This window comes from Micromonas commoda, chromosome 3 (assembly GCF_000090985.2).
Source record: "Micromonas commoda chromosome 3, complete sequence".
NCBI classification, from domain to species: Eukaryota; Viridiplantae; Chlorophyta; class Mamiellophyceae; order Mamiellales; family Mamiellaceae; genus Micromonas; species Micromonas commoda.
This window is the reverse complement of record NC_013040.1, coordinates 1,207,948-1,225,564: the sequence shown is the minus strand read 5'-3', so window position 1 is coordinate 1,225,564 and position 17,617 is coordinate 1,207,948. Positions and strand designations below refer to the sequence as shown.

The 17,617-nt window shown below is 68.8% G+C and overlaps 8 protein-coding genes across 8 annotated transcripts; 4 read left to right on the top strand and 4 right to left on the bottom strand.

The window, feature by feature from the left end:
* Positions 1–50: 50 nt before the first annotated feature.
* On the bottom strand, positions 51–3,053 carry MICPUN_57213 (predicted protein; the record flags this gene model as incomplete). The annotated part of the gene is made up of 1 exon (XM_002500601.1): positions 51–3,053. One exon carries the CDS (start codon positions 3,051–3,053, stop codon positions 51–53), a length of 3,003 nt encoding a protein of 1,000 aa, XP_002500647.1.
* A 292-nt stretch (positions 3,054–3,345) lies between these two features.
* MICPUN_107964 (predicted protein) lies at positions 3,346–4,547 on the top strand. The gene has a single exon (XM_002501024.1). The coding sequence runs from the start codon at positions 3,565–3,567 to the stop codon at positions 4,411–4,413; it is 849 nt and encodes a 282-aa protein (XP_002501070.1). The 5' UTR covers positions 3,346–3,564; the 3' UTR covers positions 4,414–4,547.
* Positions 4,521–12,322, bottom strand: MICPUN_99628 (predicted protein; the record flags this gene model as incomplete). Its single annotated transcript, XM_002500600.1, has 2 exons — positions 4,521–12,122; positions 12,236–12,322. 2 exons carry the CDS (start codon positions 12,320–12,322, stop codon positions 4,521–4,523), a joined length of 7,689 nt encoding a protein of 2,562 aa, XP_002500646.1.
* A 345-nt stretch (positions 12,323–12,667) lies between these two features.
* MICPUN_70691 (predicted protein) lies at positions 12,668–13,339 on the top strand (the record flags this gene model as incomplete). Its single annotated transcript, XM_002501023.1, has 2 exons — positions 12,668–13,094; positions 13,194–13,339. Coding segments are annotated over 2 exons (573 nt in total), but the record flags the coding sequence as incomplete, so codon positions are not given.
* Positions 13,340–13,667: 328 nt separating this feature from the next.
* On the top strand, positions 13,668–14,535 carry MICPUN_57209 (predicted protein; the record flags this gene model as incomplete). The annotated part of the gene is made up of 1 exon (XM_002501022.1): positions 13,668–14,535. One exon carries the CDS (start codon positions 13,668–13,670, stop codon positions 14,463–14,465), a length of 798 nt encoding a protein of 265 aa, XP_002501068.1. The 3' UTR covers positions 14,466–14,535.
* An 18-nt stretch (positions 14,536–14,553) lies between these two features.
* On the bottom strand, positions 14,554–15,423 carry MICPUN_57208 (predicted protein; the record flags this gene model as incomplete). Its single annotated transcript, XM_002500599.1, has 1 exon — positions 14,554–15,423. One exon carries the CDS (start codon positions 15,421–15,423, stop codon positions 14,554–14,556), a length of 870 nt encoding a protein of 289 aa, XP_002500645.1.
* A 155-nt stretch (positions 15,424–15,578) lies between these two features.
* MICPUN_57207 (predicted protein) lies at positions 15,579–16,468 on the top strand (the record flags this gene model as incomplete). The annotated part of the gene is made up of 1 exon (XM_002501021.1): positions 15,579–16,468. The coding sequence occupies one exon, from the start codon at positions 15,579–15,581 to the stop codon at positions 16,419–16,421; it is 843 nt and encodes a 280-aa protein (XP_002501067.1). The 3' UTR covers positions 16,422–16,468.
* Positions 16,469–16,819: 351 nt separating this feature from the next.
* On the bottom strand, positions 16,820–17,572 carry MICPUN_70962 (predicted protein; the record flags this gene model as incomplete). The annotated part of the gene is made up of 1 exon (XM_002500598.1): positions 16,820–17,572. A coding segment is annotated over one exon (753 nt), but the record flags the coding sequence as incomplete, so codon positions are not given.
* Positions 17,573–17,617: the final 45 nt, after the last annotated feature.

Sequence of the window (17,617 nt, the reverse complement as noted above, 5' to 3'; positions counted from 1 at the left end):
GTGATGAACCTGTCTCATCAGATGCTTGATGCTCTAGCTACTAGTCTAGCCTAAATGCCCGCCGGCGAGATACCGTCGCTCTCGGAAATCTCAGGGGGCGTGCCGGGAGCTGGTGGGATCGTGCGTTCATCCCCGGACGCATCCGCGTCGTCCCTCTCCTCATCCGCCGCGATCGCGAGCGGCGGCGGATTCTTCTCCGAGTCGACGTAATTCTTTGCCCGCAGCGCGGCGTCCTCGTCCGGTGTGACGAACTTCCTCCCCTCGAGCAGGGCCATCTTCTCCTCCAGCCTCATCTGCTGTCTGACCCGCGGCTTGCACCTCGCCCTGAAGTTCTCCCTTGCGTCCTGCGTCTTTTCCCACGCGATGGCCGCCCGGTCCGCGCCGCGCCACTCGAGGTTGGCTATCCTCGCCTCCAAACCGTCCAGCCCCTCGACCAGCGTCCGCTCGATCTCATCCTTCAGCTCCAGCGCGGGGGATATCGCCGTGGACAGTCGCAGCGTGGACTCTCCCACCTCACGAGTCAGGTCACCCAGTTCCGCGCGAACTTCCCTCAAACCGCGCTCGTACCCGGCCACGAACTCGTCCAGGCTCGTCTTGACTGCCAGCTCTCTCTCCGCTTTCCTGCGCATGGCTAGCGAGTCGTTGTATAACTCGAGGGTCTCCGCCATGAGCTTAGTTTCGAACGACTGCACCTCATCATCCGTCTCCTTCACCAGCGCGCGCATGTGCTCCCTGGCGCTTCGCATATCGAGCGCCAGTCGTGCGGTGGCGTCGACGTAAACCTCGTCCTCCACGCGAGCGATCTCCTCCCTGGTGGACGCAATCTCCCGGTCCAATCCGGCGCTGAGTCGCTGGCTGGTGGCGTCGACCCTTTGAAGGTCGGCGCGGGTCAGCTCGTGACGCGTCACCATCACCTCGAAACCATCGCTCTTGCCGGTGGGATTCAACGCCTCGGGTTCGTCGGGTCGCGGGTCGGACGGTTCATCGCCGGGCGCGGATGACGCAGGTCTCGCCCACTTGTTTGCGTCGTTGCGAAGCACCATCACCGCGTGTTCGTCGAACCGTTCACGGCAGTGTCTCGCGTAGTCGCACTTGAGCACCCTCTCGTCGCAGCCGTACGATCGGTACATGCACTCAACCCGCACCCCGGGGCAGACGGTCCCGTCGTGCTGCACCTTCCTTAGCTTGTGCACCGTCTGCGCGCAGTTGGGGCACTCGTAAAATCTCGCCGAGCACGTTGCCTCGTGTTGCCCGTGCCTTCGCAGCGCCATGGATTCGCCGCAGTGCTTACAAACGGCGCTCTGGTACCTGCATATCTCCTTGTGCGCCAGCATCTGGACCCTGGGCAAGGTCACAGCGCAAGTACCCGCGCATTTATCCTTGAAACTGTCGACGAATCCGCAGGGTATGACCTCGTGGAGGCACTCCTCGAGGTGATCCTCGACGCCAGCCCTGGTGCCCATCCACTCGCACCTCGGCCGGTTGGGGCACGCGAACGGGCGATTCTCGCAGAGCCTCGCGTGCGACACCGCGTACCTCGCCTGCGTCATGCGATCGCATCCTGGGTGTTCGCACTTCACGAGCCGGTGGTCGCAGCTGGCGCGGTGCTCCGCCATGTCGCGGCGGCGGACCCTCTGCCGGCAGCAGTCGCCTGGGTTGGCGCTGCCCCTCGGAAGGCAGCATTCCTCCACCGCGTACGCGCAGTTAGTCTCGATGGTTCGCCTATCACAGAGACGACACACGTCGGGGCAGCCCGCCTTGTCCATGCGCCACAGGATCTCATCGCCGCGTTGGGTCTTGGTCGGCGCGAGCGCGTTGCGGCAGACAATCTTCAACGCGTTGACCGCGGCGACGCACTCGCCGTGTTCTGGCGCCGTCTCCCCGGCCCTGTCCCCGCGCGCCGCGCACAGGCACGCCCTGCACCACACGGCCCTGGACGATGCCCTTCCTCCCGACTGGTCCCGCACCGGGTCCCACGCGACGTCGCCGCACGATTCGCACAGCACGTCCGCCGGCGGCGCCGACGCAAAGGCGGTTGGCTTTTTGAAACCCTCCGTGTAGTTGCGCGAAAGGAAACACTCCCACGCGCCGGCGGAATCGGGCTTACCCGCGCGCGTCAGCTTGCAAAGCGCGGGCCGGTCTCCGTTCCACAGCGCCTTCGGGTGCCTGAGCCTCGCGGGAGTCAGGCCCGTGGTCACTAAAGCCCTCCTCTCAGCGGTTGCGTAAAAGTCGGTGATTTCTCGCTCCGTCGGTCGGCCGTTTCGTAACTTTTTCCTCGCCGCCTCCGCCGGGTCCTCCTCCTCGACGTCGTTTTTGTGCCGCGCCATCGCCGCCACCTCGTCCACGCCGGACCGCGGCGTCACGGACCCCAGCGACGCGTTATCCTCCTCCTCCTCACGCGGTCGACCCGGCGCGCGGCGGCCCCGTCCCCTCTTCCCCTTGGCCAAGTCGACGCCGCCGCCGCGCCGATCGTCCCTCAGCGGCGTGGGCAGCGCACCCGGACCGTCCTCCTTCATGCGCGATGGAAACCCGGCGTACGGATCGAGCCCGGGGGTTTCGATCCCTTCGTTCCCGCGTTCGGCCATGTAGAACGCGCCCCGAATCACCGGCTTGGCCGCGGATGCCTCGGACGTTGACGTCCCCGTCCCGCCCCCCGCGACCATCGCGCCCCATCCGCCCCCGGTTTGGGGCCACGTGCCGTCGCCAGAGAGCGCCCCGATGGATTCTGCGTCCAAGTACGCTTTCGTGCCGGCGCTGAACGGTCCGCCGGCGAGCTGGTCCGGATTCCGGTCGGGTCGGTGAGGCGCAGGGAGAGGATCGTTCGTCGCGAGTTTTTCGGTGCCGGCTCGGGCGACCGCCTGGGGGGGCGAGTGAGGATCGTAGAGGCCCACATCGTCGACGTGTCCGGCCAGGGTGGAAGCCGCGTACGACGTGGACTCGTAATCCTCAAACTCCGGCCCAGCCTCCGCGAGCTGCCGCCTGTAGTACTCCGCGGTCTCGGGCTCATCCGGCCTCGGCGGCAGCTTCAGGCTCAGGTCCAGCTTCGGGGCCATCGCGGCGACGGCAGGCCACCTGCCTTGATACGGGTCCGGGTGCCTAGCGCGTCTCCGTCGCTGATGTCATGGTCATTCTAGGAGACGCGCGGTCCGCCCCTGGCGACTGACCCGGTCTATCACCCGCTGTCAGGCCTATGACCCCTCTTACCCTCGTGGTGCCCGTTTTTCCTCGGCAGCTCGCTCGGCCTGTCCGTTGTTAATCTGGCGGTCTCGGCGAGCAGACGACAGAAAAAGGAACATTGCACAGTCAGTCATCGTTTCGCGACATTTACCTTCGTACAAGGGGTAAGGATTATCGGCCGTGGTCCGGAAAGTCGGCCAGGGCACTGGGCACTAAGTGAAGCGCCGACGAAGACCCGACTGGCATCGGCTGAGGTGTTCAACCTTTGCCGCCTTACATTTGCGAATCCAGGGTGCGGCGAGGTGATATAACCGCAAAACTCCGCTCTCCTCGTCGCGACATCTGGCTGACGAAGATTTCAGGGGGGTCAACACATTTCACAACAAAATGTCGGGACCTACTCCCGCGGCTCCCGCGGCACCAGCTCCCGCTGCTCAAGCGGGTGCCAACCGGGGCCATACGCCTCCCACGGGGCCTCAGGTGGTGAAGAAGGTGGAGACCAAGGTCAAGACCTCGTTCGAGGATGTGGAGGGGTTGCTGAATAACCTTCTCATGCTCACCACCTTCACGCTCGGTTTCTCCATCTCATTCTTGGCAGCCTTCGAGTACGGCGCCCTCGCGGAGATCGACGTGAGGTACTACAAGCTCCAGGTGGAACTCCCGGGGGAGGTGGCGAAGGCGTTCCCATCCGCGCCGAAGGGAAAGCACAACATATTTTCGCCTTCGGGCACCATCCTCGAGCGTGGCATGTGGGCAACCACCATCATGTCCCTGTCGCTCACCATCGCTCTCGGCTCGTACGTCTCCATGTGCGCTTCGGACGCAAGGGAGGATGAAAAGTTCTTCAAGAAGTGGTACTCCTACTTCAAGTGGATCATCATCTTCGGTTACTTCCTGTACTTTGTGGGTTACATCTTGTTCTATTTCATGTTGTCAGCCGCCGCCATCGGTCTGTTTCCCAGGTACTGCGACAGCAAGAAGGGCGGCTCGGGATCCGTCTGGCTCACGGAGAAAAGCTTTACCAAAACCGCAGCTGGCGAGTACGAAATCGTCGAGGGATGCCTGACCGAGGGGATCCGCTATCCCGTGGATGCGATGACGCTGCTGCTCAACATCATGATGCCGACAATCTTCATCGCTATCTTCTTGATATCCCTGTGGATGCACCGCAAGGTTAAAACGATCCGGGTGGGAGGTTGGACACCTTCGGCGCCGATGCACGGCCGCTGGAAATGATGAGGTTTGGGTGCGGGACGGGTGTCGACGCGAGTGTACATAACCTAGTTTCAACTCGCCTAGTAGTGTCTATCGCCGGTGTACATAAATGCATGTCACGGCTTGTATCATCTCAGATCAGCCAAGAGCGCCTTGAGCCCGTCCGCGCACTTGCCGCGGACCGCGCGACGGTTGGCGCGCGCCGCCTCGCTCCCGCCGCCGCCGCCGCCGTCCTCCCCCATTCTCTTGCTGTGCGCGCGCAGGTACCTCTCCAGCACCGCCACGCCCGCGTCGTTCGTCACGAGCGCCGGGTGCAGACCCGCGGCGGACATGGCCAACGTCCCAGCCGCCGCGTGGCACCGGGCGGCCGCGAGGGACGCAACCGCGTAAGGGGTCTTGACAGTCGCCGCCTCGGCTCCGCGTCGCACCGCTTCGCAAACCGTGGCGTACAGCGCAAAGTTGGGGGCAAAGTTGGGGGACAGAAGCGAGGGGATGATCTCGGCGCGGAGAATGAGCGCGGTGAGGTCATCGTCCAGGTCCGCGTTTGCCACATTCCCTAGCGCGGCGAGGGCGTCGGGTCGAAGGGAAGGGTAGGGAAGCGCGAGCGCAACCTTAGCGGCGGCGACGGGACCCGCGGCGGCGGCGGCGACTACGAGGGATCGAGCCTCCGTCTCGGAAACAACCGCGCCAGTCTTGCTCCCGGACCGTTTCTCCGACTGTCCCGTCTTGGCCTCGCTCTTGGCCTCGCTCTTGCCCTCGTCGCCCCATTCGCCCCACCCGTCCTCCTCCTCCTCCTCCTCATCCGACACGGCGTGAACGTCCTCAAAATCAATCGCCGCCGCGGCGATGGCGTCGAGCGCCGCGTCGGCTGCTCCCGCTGTTAACCCGCGGTGGATCAGGTCGTGCCACTGGGCGTGCATGGGTCTCGGCGCGGCGGACGACGGCGTCGCCCATCTCGCGGATTTTTCCCACAGTAGGAGCACCTGCGAGAGCGTCGGGGACGCCGCCGCCATCCGGTCATCCGGGGTGGCGTTCAGAAGCGCCCGGAAGCACGCCCCCGCGGCGTCGGCGTCAGCCACGGCGGATTCGCTAATCTCCACGCCGGCGGCGAGAATCGCGACGGCGGCGGCGGTGCGCATGGCCAACAGACGCGCCGCCGACGAGGATCCACCGGCCGTGACCGCGCCGCCGGTGCCGCCGCCGCCCACGCCGGTATCCATCGAGGCGTCCTCCTCTTCGTCCTCCCCGGGTGGTCGCCAACCGGGCCACGCCGACGAGTCGTCGCCGCCGGCAACCTCGCCGAGGAGCTCCAGCGCGGCGCCTCGCGCGCCTCTGGGCGCGCCGGACGACTCGTCGGCGAAAGCCTGGAGCTCCACGAACGCGGAGGACCGGGCTTTCTCCAGTGTGGACGGGTACTCGCTCCCGAGCAACGATTTGAGCGCCGGAGAATCGCCCGTACGGGAATCGTCGCGAAGGCTGCGGGTGACGACGGCGCGAAGCGCATTCACCGCCGTCCTCTGCTGTTCGGCCGAACCCTGCCCAGGGTCGAACGCCGTCGTTAACGCTCGTTTCGCGGCGTTCAGCGCCTTTGCACACGCGTCCACGTGGTCCGCGTCGCCGCCCTCGTGGCCGGTGTGCTTCCTCCCGGCGGCGACGAGCCCGGCGACGTGACGCAAAGGTTCACCCGCCGCGACCCATCGCTCGGCGACAGCTTCCAGGATAAACGCGTCATCGTCCAGCATGCGAAGCGAATCAGGGACGAGCGAGGGCATGGCATCGCGCACGGCAGCCACGACGTGTAGACGCGCGAGAGACCTCCTGAACGCCGTGAGTTCGGCGTGGGATACCTCGGCGCGTTCGAGCGCCTCGACGCCCGCGGCGAGCGCCCTGATCCTCAGCGGGAGCGAAGCCTCCGAGGCAAAACCGCCGCCTCCGCCGCCCTGCGCGTTCGTCCAGCCCAGCGGGTGACCGCCGCCGAGCGCGCACCACCGCACCACCTCGGCGATGTCGTCCGGGGGTAACGTCGGAAGCGCCGTCTCCGCCGCGGTCCACCTTTCGTGCGGCTGCGCTCGAGCCGAGCCGGGAACCGAAAGCGACAGCACCGCGCAAACCGCGGAGAGCCAGACGGCGTCCGAATCGAAACCCGGCGCGGGATCGGGCAGGGTCGCCACCGCCCCCGCGAGGGCGGCGACGGCGTCGGAGGGGAACCGGATGGAGGGTGACCCGGACGAGTGCGCTTCAATCGCGACGGCGGCGGCGGCGGCGCGGGTCGCCTCGACGCGTCCACCCGCGGGGGCGCCGCCGTCCGGACCGATCAGCGCCGCGAGGGACAGCGACGGGGCGGCGTCGCAGAGAGCGCGCGCCGCGTTGGCCGCCGCCGAGGCCCGCGCGGCGGCGACCGAGTGACCCTCGACGTTCTCCTTCGCGGACGCGTGCGTCGCTCTCAGGAGGTTGAAATACGCGGCAAACTCGTCGCCGCCATCGTCCGTCGGCAGCGCCGGCCACACGTCGGACTTTAACCCCGCGATGGCCCGATCCGGGGCTTCGGCGAACGCCCCGTCGACCAGCTCGGACGACGCGGCTTCGAGGTCGGCGACGGCGCCGGACGCGAGCAGACCACCCGCGTGTGCGACGGCCACCGCCACCCGGTCCGCGCCGTACAACTCGGCCAGTTCAAACGCTCGGAGTCGGATGGCGGTCGCGGGGAGCTCGGTGGTCGGGGTGAGCGCCGCGAGCGCGACGATGGATCGCGCGCGGTAGCCGCTCTCGTCCGCGACGAAGCGGCCGGGGTCCACGAGGGTCGCGCCGAGCCGCCTCGCGAGCCAGTCCGCGTCGGCGAGAGCGCGAAGTTTTGACTTGCACCGGCGGGAACCCTCCCGCTCCGCGGCGGCGTCGCCTCCCCGACCCGCGCGCATGTCGTGAGCCCTGGCGCCGAGCGCGAGCACAGCCTTGATGTCCACGCCCTTCGCCACGGACAGCGCGTCGACGCACTTACCGACGGAATCGGGCGAATCGAGCCCGACAAGGAACCCGAGCACGGGTCCGGCCCACGAGGGAACCCGCATATCGTCGAGGGGCTCCTCCGGCGGGGCGTCGTGCGCGGATGCGACCGCCGCGTTCACCGCGAGGGGCGCGAGGATCTCATCGGACGCCGCGACGTCCTGCAGGCACAGACTGTACGCCAGTGCGGTGGCCGAAGCCCGTCGCACGTCCCCCGCGCGGTCGTCCTCGCCGCCGGATGTCGCGGCGGCGAGCAGCGACGGGAGGGGCCCCGCGGCGAGCGCGCGGAGCCTCGGCCGGGGACGCGCCGCGTGTGCCTGCGTCAGCGTGGGCGCCGCGCGGACGAGGGCCGCGCGCGCCGCCTCGTCCAGGGGCCCGCCCGCGCCGTCCGCGAACCTGGGGGGTTCCACGCCGGCGTTGGCCACGAGCCGAGCCGCCTCGAGATGCTGCCAGGACGCCAGGAGGTCCGGCATGCGCTCGGGGGAACAGCGCGCCAGCGCGAAGGACAGGAGCCCGGCGCGCGCGTCTATTCCGGGCGGTCTCCACGTCCCGTCGCCGCCCGTCGCGTCCGTCGCGTCCGCAGCCTCGGCGACGGCGGCGGCGACGTCCCAGGAAGGCGAGAACGAGGCAGCCGCGAGTCGAAGAGCAATCGCCGTCGCAAACGCGCAGTCGCCGCCTCGCATCGCCGCGCGGGCGCACGCGGCGGACACCTCGTGCGTCGCGCGCGTGCCCCGAAGGCCGAGCCTCGCGGCGAGCTCCTGGAGCTCGCCCTCGCGCAGGTACGCGTCCTCGCGCTCCGACAGGCACCGCTCGACGATGTCGAATCGGTTTGCCGTCTGACGCACGTTCACGGGCGCGAGGTCAACCCCGAACGTGACGAGCTGCCTGACCGCGGTGACGACGTCCCTGAGGGCGCACACGCCGTCATCCGTCTCGTCTTCCTCGTTTCGTCGCCCCCTGTTCGGGACGCAGTTGAGCACAGCCTCGGCGCGGGCGATGCCGGCGTCGTCGGGCGAAGACGCCGAGAACAGATGTTCGCTCGCAACCTCCGCGACGACACCCTCGGCGACGCGCGCGGGGAGCGCGGGCGGCAGCCAGTCCGCGGAGCTGCCCGCCAGGTGGCCCGCGGCATGACCCCCGAGCTCGGCCGCGGCGGCGCCGAGGCCGCCCACCAGCCCTCCGAGGGCTCCGAGGGCTCTGCCCGCGCCGTGCGTCACCGCGCCCTTGATGTTCCCGGCTCTGGCATCCTTAACGGCCGCGCCCAACGCCCCGACCGCCCTACCGGCGACCGCGCCCGCGACGGTACCGGCGACGGACACGAGCTCGCCCGCGGCGGATCCCGCCACCACCCCCACGGCCGCGCCCACGCCAATGTCCGAATCGCCCAAACCGCCGCCGCCGCCGAAGAGGTTCTGCAGCGCGCGCCTGGCGGAGACGCTCCTCTCCGCGCCGCCACCGACGCGAAGCTGCGCGCGGAGGAGCTCGGCGGCGGCGTCCTCGCGCGAAAGGTGCGCACTGAGAGCGCCGTGGGGCGACGCGAGAGCCGCGAGGTCGGACCAGAGCTTACGCGACCACGAACTTCCGCCGTCAGAAAATTTAGCCCCGGATGCCTCGCGCACGGCTCGCGCGGTGACGCGCTTGACAAAGTCTCTCGACGCGACCGCATCCTTCGCGGCGGCGGCAATCTCACCGGGCGTCGCCACGATGCCCCTGGCGGCCATCACGCGGCACGCGGCCACGTTAGCTACGGCCGCTCGAGCCCCCGGTTGGTCCGCAGCCTGCGGAGGGAGAGCCTCGAGCATGGCGCCGAGTGAAGCCGCAGTCGCGGCGTCTCCCGACGGGCACGCCTCCACCGCCGCCGCCGCGGCGTTCGCGAGTCCATCGTACCCACCCAACGCGTCGAGCGGCGCATCGCCATGCCGCGAGGACGCCTCAATCGCGGCCGCCACGACGTCGACCCTGCCGGACGCGGCGACATCGCCGATCCAGTGGAGCAGAGCCGCGCCGCCGCCCTCGTTGGCCAACACGGCGGCCACCGCGCTCGTGGCCAGGGCGCCGGCGACCCGTTCAGGCGAGGTGCGCGCGTCCCCGAGCAGCGACGCGAGCCTCTCGGGGACGGACGCGTCCACGTACGCGGCCAAAGGCGCGGACCAGAGCGATGGAGAGCCGTGCACCAGGGGCGAGGTTGGATCCGGCGGGTCGGCTTCGTACACCGCCGCCGCCAGCTCAGCCGCCGCCCTCGCCTGCGCCTCGAGCGAGCTGCTCCCGTCGTCGTGAGCCCCGAGCGCGGACGACGCGGCGGCGAGGAGCTCCGCGGCGGGTCCGACGGCTCCCGCGAGGTCGTCCATCCTCCGGGCGCGAGCGGCGGCCCACGCGGCGGCGCCACCCTCCACTCTCGCAGCCGCCGGCTGCCACGGTATATTGCACCGGGCCATCTCCTCCGTCGCGACGGCGAGCCACGCCGCGGAGGGATGCGCCTCCTTCACGGCGAGTGCCGCGGCGGATATTCCGTCCCGCAGGCGCGGGTCGCTCGCTCCGTCCGCCTCCTCCTCCTCCTGCGCGAGGGCCCGGAGCGCCGCCGACCCTTCCACCCAGTCGGGCACCCGCGCGCCCCTTGTCGACGTCGGCGCGTCCGTTCCGCACCACGGCTGCGCCCACGGCATCAGGCCGGGGTACTCCGAAGGGGACATGGTCTCCGGGAGGGCTTCGAGCGCGTCCAGCAGGGACGGACCACCCGCGCGGGGGTGGCGACGCAGGATCGTCTCCGCGGCTCTCGGGTTACCCGCAGTCGCAAACCCAACCGCCGCGTCGCCGATGGTCTCCGACCGGAACGAAGCCCACGCCCTCGGCGCGTGGTTACCCAGGTGCACGGCGTTGAGCGTGTCGAGCCTGTCGAGCTGCGCCAGGAGCGTGAGCCTCAGCCTCGTCCACCAGTTCCACTTTACGTCGGTCTCGTCCTCCGCGTTTCTTCCGCACCGTCTCTCCGTTTCCTTCAAACCGTAGACCAACACGAACCTCTGCTGCTCGTACGTGCTCGCCACCGCAGCCGCGCACTGCGCCGCGGCCCACGCACGGTCCGTCACCTTAGCCAGCGCGTCGTTGAGCGCCTCCTTACCGGGAGGGGACGCCAGCCACCTCGCCTTGTGAACCTCATCGGGGTCGAGCCCGTGCAGTCTCGCGAGCTGGGTCGCCACGCCCCACTCCTCCGCGTCCAGGTGGGCGCGTAGCATCTCCCGGGGCGAGCGCGCGTTGAGCGTGGCGAGGCGCCACCGACGCGCACCCACGGTCTCGGGCGGTGGAGTCTCCAGCACCACGACGCGCTCGCTCGTGCCCTCGTCCGTGACCCTGGGACACGTCACCAGCGCGGGAGACCCGTCGAAAGCCTCCGGCTCCTCGCCCAAAGCGTTGGACATATCGGGTACCGACGCCACCACCACGTCGCCGTCGTGACGCGCGAACGCGAGCCGACCCTTCGACCACCACGTCGCCGAGCAAACGCGACGATCACCCACACAATCGTCCTCCCCCGCCAGTTTGACCGGCTCCAGGTTCGACCCGCCCGACGGGAGCCGCCACACCCGCAGCGTCCCGTGAGGTTCCACGACGGCCAGATCCAAATCCAGATCCTCTTCGTCGCCCGCCTCTTCGCCGATACGCATCGACACGTGACACCTAGCCGGCGGCGCACCCAGAGTTCGCGTCAAAAACTCGAGAACCGCGCCCACGGACAGACCCGGCGCCGGTGCCGGCGACGCGGCGACCACCGCGATTGGCACCGGGATCTCCCCGTTTCCCCCGCCGCCGCCGTATCTCCACAGACCCACCGCGCACGACGACGACACAATCGGGGTCTGCTGCGCCGGTTGGGTCCCGGAGCCGCCGCCCCCGTCGATGATCGTCGTCGTCGTGCGGGATGACGGCGTGTCACCGGCGACGGCCAGGATCCGTCTACGCTCGTTCCACGCGCAGCCCTGCGCCCTCGCCACTCGAGGCCCCGTCCCGTCGCCCCCGCCTGCGAGGCGAACCGTTCGAACCCTGCCCCCCCCGCCGCCGCCCTCCTCCCTCGCCTGCGCGGCGATGTGATCGTCGATGGTCGGGTCGTACACGCGCTGGACGTGCAGCGCGCCGCCGTTTCCGTCCCCGCCGGCGAGCACGAGGAGCTCGTGCGATCCACCGGCGGCGGCGGCGAGCGCGACGCCGGCTGGACATCCCCTCGCGCCGCGCGGCCTCAAAGCGGCCGGCTGGGTGACGAGGAGCCTGCCGACGCGCGTGATGACGTGAACGTCGCCGCCGAGGGTCGCGAGCGCGAGCGCGGATCCATCGGCGGCCCACGACGCGTGCGTCACCCTCCGGTCCGGGTGACGCTGGCGCTCGTCGGCGTGGCGCTCGTCGGCGTCATCGTCATTCGATCGCGTCCCGGCCGGCCTGGACGTGGACGGCGCGGGTGCCTCGAACGCGCCGAGGAGCCTCTCGAAGTCGTCCTCGTCCCTGAACGTCCGCACGGTTCCCCCGGAGGCGACCGCGACCTCGGCGCCGCGCGCGGACGCGGCGAGCAGCGGCCTCATCGAGTCGTCGCCACCGCCCACGCGGGCCACCGCGGATTTGATCGACGTCCTGACCGCGCCGTACAGACCCACGGCAGCCTTGCCCGCGAGCTTGACTGCACGTTTGCTGAGCGGTAGCTCGTCATCTTCATTGTCGCTGTCGTCGCCAAGGAGCGATGCGACGGCCTGCGCGTTGATCGGGGAGGTGGACAGGGCGATGAGGTCGCGTCGGATTTCGAAAGGTGTCATCCACCCGAGGGGTTGAGGGGCGCGGTGGGATCTGCCGCGGGTTGGCTCACCTGCGCGGGTGTCTCGCCCGCCTCCTCATGTTCGGCGTGCAGGTACACCTCGTAGAGAAGCGCCTCCGCCACGGCCGGCGTCGCCATGGCGCCCGCCAGATGCGCCTAGTGCGCACTGGACTGCTGCCTCGGACGAGGAGATCTCCCTCACCTTGAAGGACGCAACAGCGTAACAGGCTGCCGAGTTTCGTGCGAAGGTAACACTCACTTGGCTGTCTCACTTCTCGGGGCGCCTGGCACGGCATGAACGAGCTTCGGCAGCGCAGGGCATCGAGGGGTTCAGAGGACATCTCCGAGCCCTTACTCGGCGGTGACAGCGCCGGGTACGGCTCGGCGCCCATGGGAACCGACGAGGACGGGGACGCGCCCTTCGACCTGTGGCACTGGATCCTGAGCCTTCTCGCCTCCCTCGGCCTCTGCGAAAGGCCCTCGCCCAGGCTCACGCCGACGCAGCGGAGGCGTCTGGACGAGATCGCCGCGCGTGTCGATGTGCCGTACGATTCGTTCGAGGATTCGCACCGCGCATCGCTTCTAGAGCTGTGGAATCTCACGTTCCCGAACGATCCGAGGCCCGCAGAGTTTTCGGATGGCGGGTTAAAACATCCCAAATGGAAGGAGATGGGTTGGCAGGGCGTGGACCCGGCGACGGACTTCAGGAGCGGCGGGCTCTTGTCCCTCCACAACCTCATATGGCTCGCCACGCACGAGCGAGGGGTGTACGACAGACTGCTGCGCAAGACGGACGGCACGAGGTCGGAGTGGGAGTACCCCTTCGCCGCCGCGGGCGTCAACGTCACGCACGCGCTGTGCGACGAGCTCCAGCTCCGACCCACCAGGCGCCATACGAGGGGTGTCGGCGGTAACAGGGTGGCGCCCGAGGAAGACCAGCCGCACCCTAAGTACTCGCCCGCGCCCAACGCCCCGGCGGCGGTGGCGTTCACGCACATGCTGCGTAAAGGACACGCCGGAGCGAAGGATGCGTTTGAGCGGGTGTACTCGGCGTGGTTCCAGGCGCTGGACCGCGAGTGGCTGGATCGTGGCGCGACGTACATGGAGTTTGGCGAGGTGATGAACGCGACGAGGAAGAAGGTGCGCGGGGCGTTGGAGAGGGCGGGTAGGAGAAACGGGGGATGCACGGTGGAGGGACTAAGGGAGGAGCTCGGGTTGACGTAGAATCGGTTTCCAACTTGGCTCACTCACGTTCGGCTACTTACGAGTGGGATGAAAGTTACCCTTATTTTGAACCGTTGCCCGGACCGAAGCAGAGCCCCGCGCACTGCGGCGCGAACATCGTTCGGGTTCGCTCGCTCCCGCGCCGCACACTCCGCACGGACGAACGTTCGAGTCGCGTTCGGCGGTCGTAACCTCTCGATCGTACCCCCTCAGGCGGTCAGATCTCGGGGCGTGCCCTAAAACTCCACTTAAAAAAAACATGAGCGCAGCGGCAACCCTCATCGCGTGCGTGCTGGCGCTCGCGGCGTGCCTCCAGGGGGTCTCCGGCTCGGGCATCTACGACCCGTGCGCGTCTCAGCCCGATCTATCGGCGGGCGACGGCTTTACCATCGGCCTGGCGTACTATCCCGGCGGCTCCCTCGAGGACTGGGGCACGCTCCACCCGTGCAAATCCGCGGATCGCGCCAACCTGACGGCCGCTGGAGTGGCGTCCATGACCTTCCGCCCGAAGCTGGACGCCATGACCTTCTTCCGCGGGTCCGAGGCGGAGGAGGGTCAGGTTCTCGCGTCCGTGTCCGGCGCGAACATCATGACCGTGGTGGCGTACGCCGGAGAGGTCCGCTCGGAGCCGAGGATCGCGAGGGTGACGTCCGCCAGCGCGGTTGTCGGCGGCGTTCAGCCCGGCCGGGTCAACTCGCTCACGCTCGTCGCCAGGTTCGACGAGGGGAGGCTGCGGTACCTCCAGTGGCACGACCTCGGGTGCGGATCGTGCGCCAGGGGGGACCTGTGCATTCACGTGGGCGAAGGGCACCAGTCGTGCGCGGGGTCGGAGACGGATTGCTCGTGCGCCGGGGACAACTGCGCGCTGGACCTCACCGGTTCGGACGTGCTGAGGTGTCAGCTCACGCTCGCCACCGCGTTCAGCGGGACGGACAAGCACTCGGTACCCCTGGGATCGGCGTCGCAGATCGCGAGGCTCGGGCACTACTCCGTGTCCGGGGCGGCGGGTGGGGCGGGCGCGGGCGCCTTGGGCTTGGCGCAGGCGGCGCTCGGGTGAAGGCGTCGACGACGAAAATATCATATTGCGCAAAGATCATGTGTTATACGAGGTTACTCTTAGAACTCGACAACCGACTCGTACACGTTCACGCCGCTCCGGCCGTCGCCTCATCGTCCTCGCCATCATCGTCGGAGTCGACACCGAACATGCTCATCATCCGCATCGCCGCGTCAGCCGCCATCGCGCGTCGCTCCGAGTCCGAAGCGGTCGCCCCCATCGCCCGCACCCGCGCCATCTCCCGCAGCATCCTCTCCAGGTCGTCGCCACTCGCGCCCGGCTCCTCCTCGGGTCGCGACCCATCGAGCTCCTCAGCCGTCTCGCGCTCCTCCGCCGCCTCATCTTCCCCGATCGACGTCGCGGTCGGGTCCCCGCCCCGCTTCATGGCGAGCCCCAGCCACGCGTGCGCCTCAATCGCCGCGCGCACCCGCCTCATCCCCTGCTCGTCGCCGCGCAACTCGAGCGCCTCGTCGTCGTCGCCGCCGGACGCGATGACCGCCACGGCCTCGTACCCGTTCTCCACGGCCCAGTCGTCCGCCGCGTCCGCGCTGGACGCGGACTCGGCGTCCATGGCGCCCTTGGTCGGGTACCTGCACACCAGCAGCCTGATCTCCGGCGACCAGGAATCGTCCCGGGCTTGGCACCACCCCGTGACCTTCGCGAACGATCCGTCCCTCGTGGGATCGAACACCGCGACGACGGCCTCGGGGCGCTCCCCGAATGCCTCGTCGCCCGTGGCATCTTCGTCGGGCAGCGTGTGTACGGTGGCGGCGACGTCCACGGTGTAGTACTTGGTGTCCAGACGCAGCGCGTGCGGACCGGGACCCTCGATGGGCGACGCCCCGTTCGCCGCTTCCGATCCCCCGCGAGGGCCGAGCACGAGCGTGGACAGCAGGGCGAGACCGCCGCCGTCGGACTCACCGACGACGACGAGCGCGGGTGCGGATTCGGCCACCATCTCGGAAACCGGCGCGTCTCCGCTGGACTGGCGGTTGTGTCGCTTCGCGCAGATCGCTTTGACTTGAGGTGCCCACTCAGCGAGGTTTGGCTAAGGTTCGTTTCCAGGGTTTGGGTCGTTCACCACTCAGCGCACCACACAAAGCCGCAGCTACCATGTCGATCGCTCGCGTCGCTCGCGTCGCGGTTACTGCACCCCACGCGGTCCGCCGCGCCACCGCCGCGCGTCGTCCATTCCCCGTCGTTCGCAGGAAGGTCGCCGTCCGGTCCAACGAAATCGACCTCGAAGCCCTCGGCCTCGACCTCGATGCGCTCATGCCCACTAGCATCCTGGGCGACCTCGAGGGTCTCCAGGAGGAGGCCGGCGCGGAGTTCGACGACGATGGCGTTCCCCTAAACTTCGGCGACTCCGCCTACGAGGCCGATATCCTGCGGACCAAGGTGGGCATCGTGGACCGAAGCGGCGGTTGGAGGGTCTTAAGGCTCGCGGGACCCGGAGCCGTCGACGCGCTCAAGGCTGCGGGGGCGACTGGCGAGGACATCGACGCGCTCATGGCCAAGGGACCCGGTCGCGGCGCGCCCCTCGACCTGGACGGAGGCAGGTGCGCCGCGCACGTGCAGGCCGGGGGCTTACTGGTGACGGCGCCGGCGGCGGTGGCGGATGCGCTGGCGAAGGCGGGGGGCGACGCCGTGAAGGACTTGGCGGAGCAGTGCACGCTCCTGTCCCTCGTGGGACCCGACGCCGCCGAGCTTCTGGTGCGAAGCGGCGCGCCCGGCGTGATGGAGCAAGAGGTGGGCACGCACGCGACGTTCGGGTTCGAGGGCTGCCCCGTGGTTGCCGCGTTTGGCGGCGACCTGCTCGCGGCGGATGGGACGTTTCTCGCGGCGGTGAACCTGGTGGCGGACGAGGGCATCGCGGGTCTGCTGTGGAACGCGTTGAAGGGACAGGGCGCGGAGCCTGTCGGGTCGCAGGCGCTCGACGCCGTCCTCGCGGAGTGAACCGACGATAGCCTACTAACGCGATTTTATACTAACACTGCCCTTCTAACTCTGACCGCGCACGGGAATCATCGCCGGTCGCTTCTCAGCCTCGCAAGCTTTGCAGCTCTCGAGTCCGCTGACGATCTCTTGGCGACGGTTCGCATCGCCTCCAGCCCCCGCGATTTTCCCATCTGCACGGCACCCCCCGCGGCAGGCGCGTACCCCGTTCCTTTCCCCTGGGTGAGCCTAGGAGCCGAGGAGGACCTGTTGGCCGCCGCCGCCGAGACGCCCGGACCAGAAAATATCGAGGACGCCTCGATCTCAGCCCTCGTGGCGCCGCGGCGTGGAGCGTCCGAGGCCGCCGCGATATGCAATACCGGTCCCCGTCGACGCCTGAACGCCTCCCTCGCCTCGTGCGCGTCCTCTTCCGACCGCGGGAGCAGCTTTATGTGCTCGGCCAGGTTGAGCCTCTTTCCCTCCTCCCGCAGCGCCTTTATCTCCTTCCGCTGCCCCCTCATCGCCCGTCGCAGCGTCCTGTTGGCCTCGTAGTCGTCCTTCCACCTGTTTTTTGACTGGTCCCTGAGCTCTATGAACGTGGGAGGCGCGCGGCCGGACGCCGACGGGCCGTCTCCGTCCTCCGCGGCTCGGACCATTCCCACTGTTCGCTCCAGCCGTCCCATCGGATCTGCCATCATGGCGTCGCGTTCCTCCCTGGATTGCAGCTCGATCTCCGTGGTACCCTCGGCGTCGAGACCCTTGGCGTGGTCGTTGTACCTGGTGGCGGCGCCCGCGCCTCCGATCCGTCTGTCTGCGCCGCTCACGATGACGTACTCGGCGTCCTTGGGGTCGGTGTGGATCTCGAGCTGGTTGGCGCAGCACCTGGTGAGCATGGTGAAGGCGTAGATGGGCGTGCTGTGGTACTTGCCCACGACCCTCTTCTCCGCGTTGAACCGAACGCCCCGCGCGATGGTCTGGCCGCACCGCCGGCACCCCACGTTGTAGGGCATCTCGAAGCGCACGGTGAGCTTCCCTTCGTGGAGCTTGTTCGCGCGCTTGCCGAGGCTGCCATTCTTGTTGAACTTGCGGGCGAGGCTCGCGCTGCCGCCCTCGGGGGTCCAGTCGGGTGGGTAGTAGAAGCCGTCCGCTTTGGTGGCGGCGAGGGTCGACATCGCGGCGCCGACCCTTCGAACCCGACGATGCGCGCGGGGTTCTGG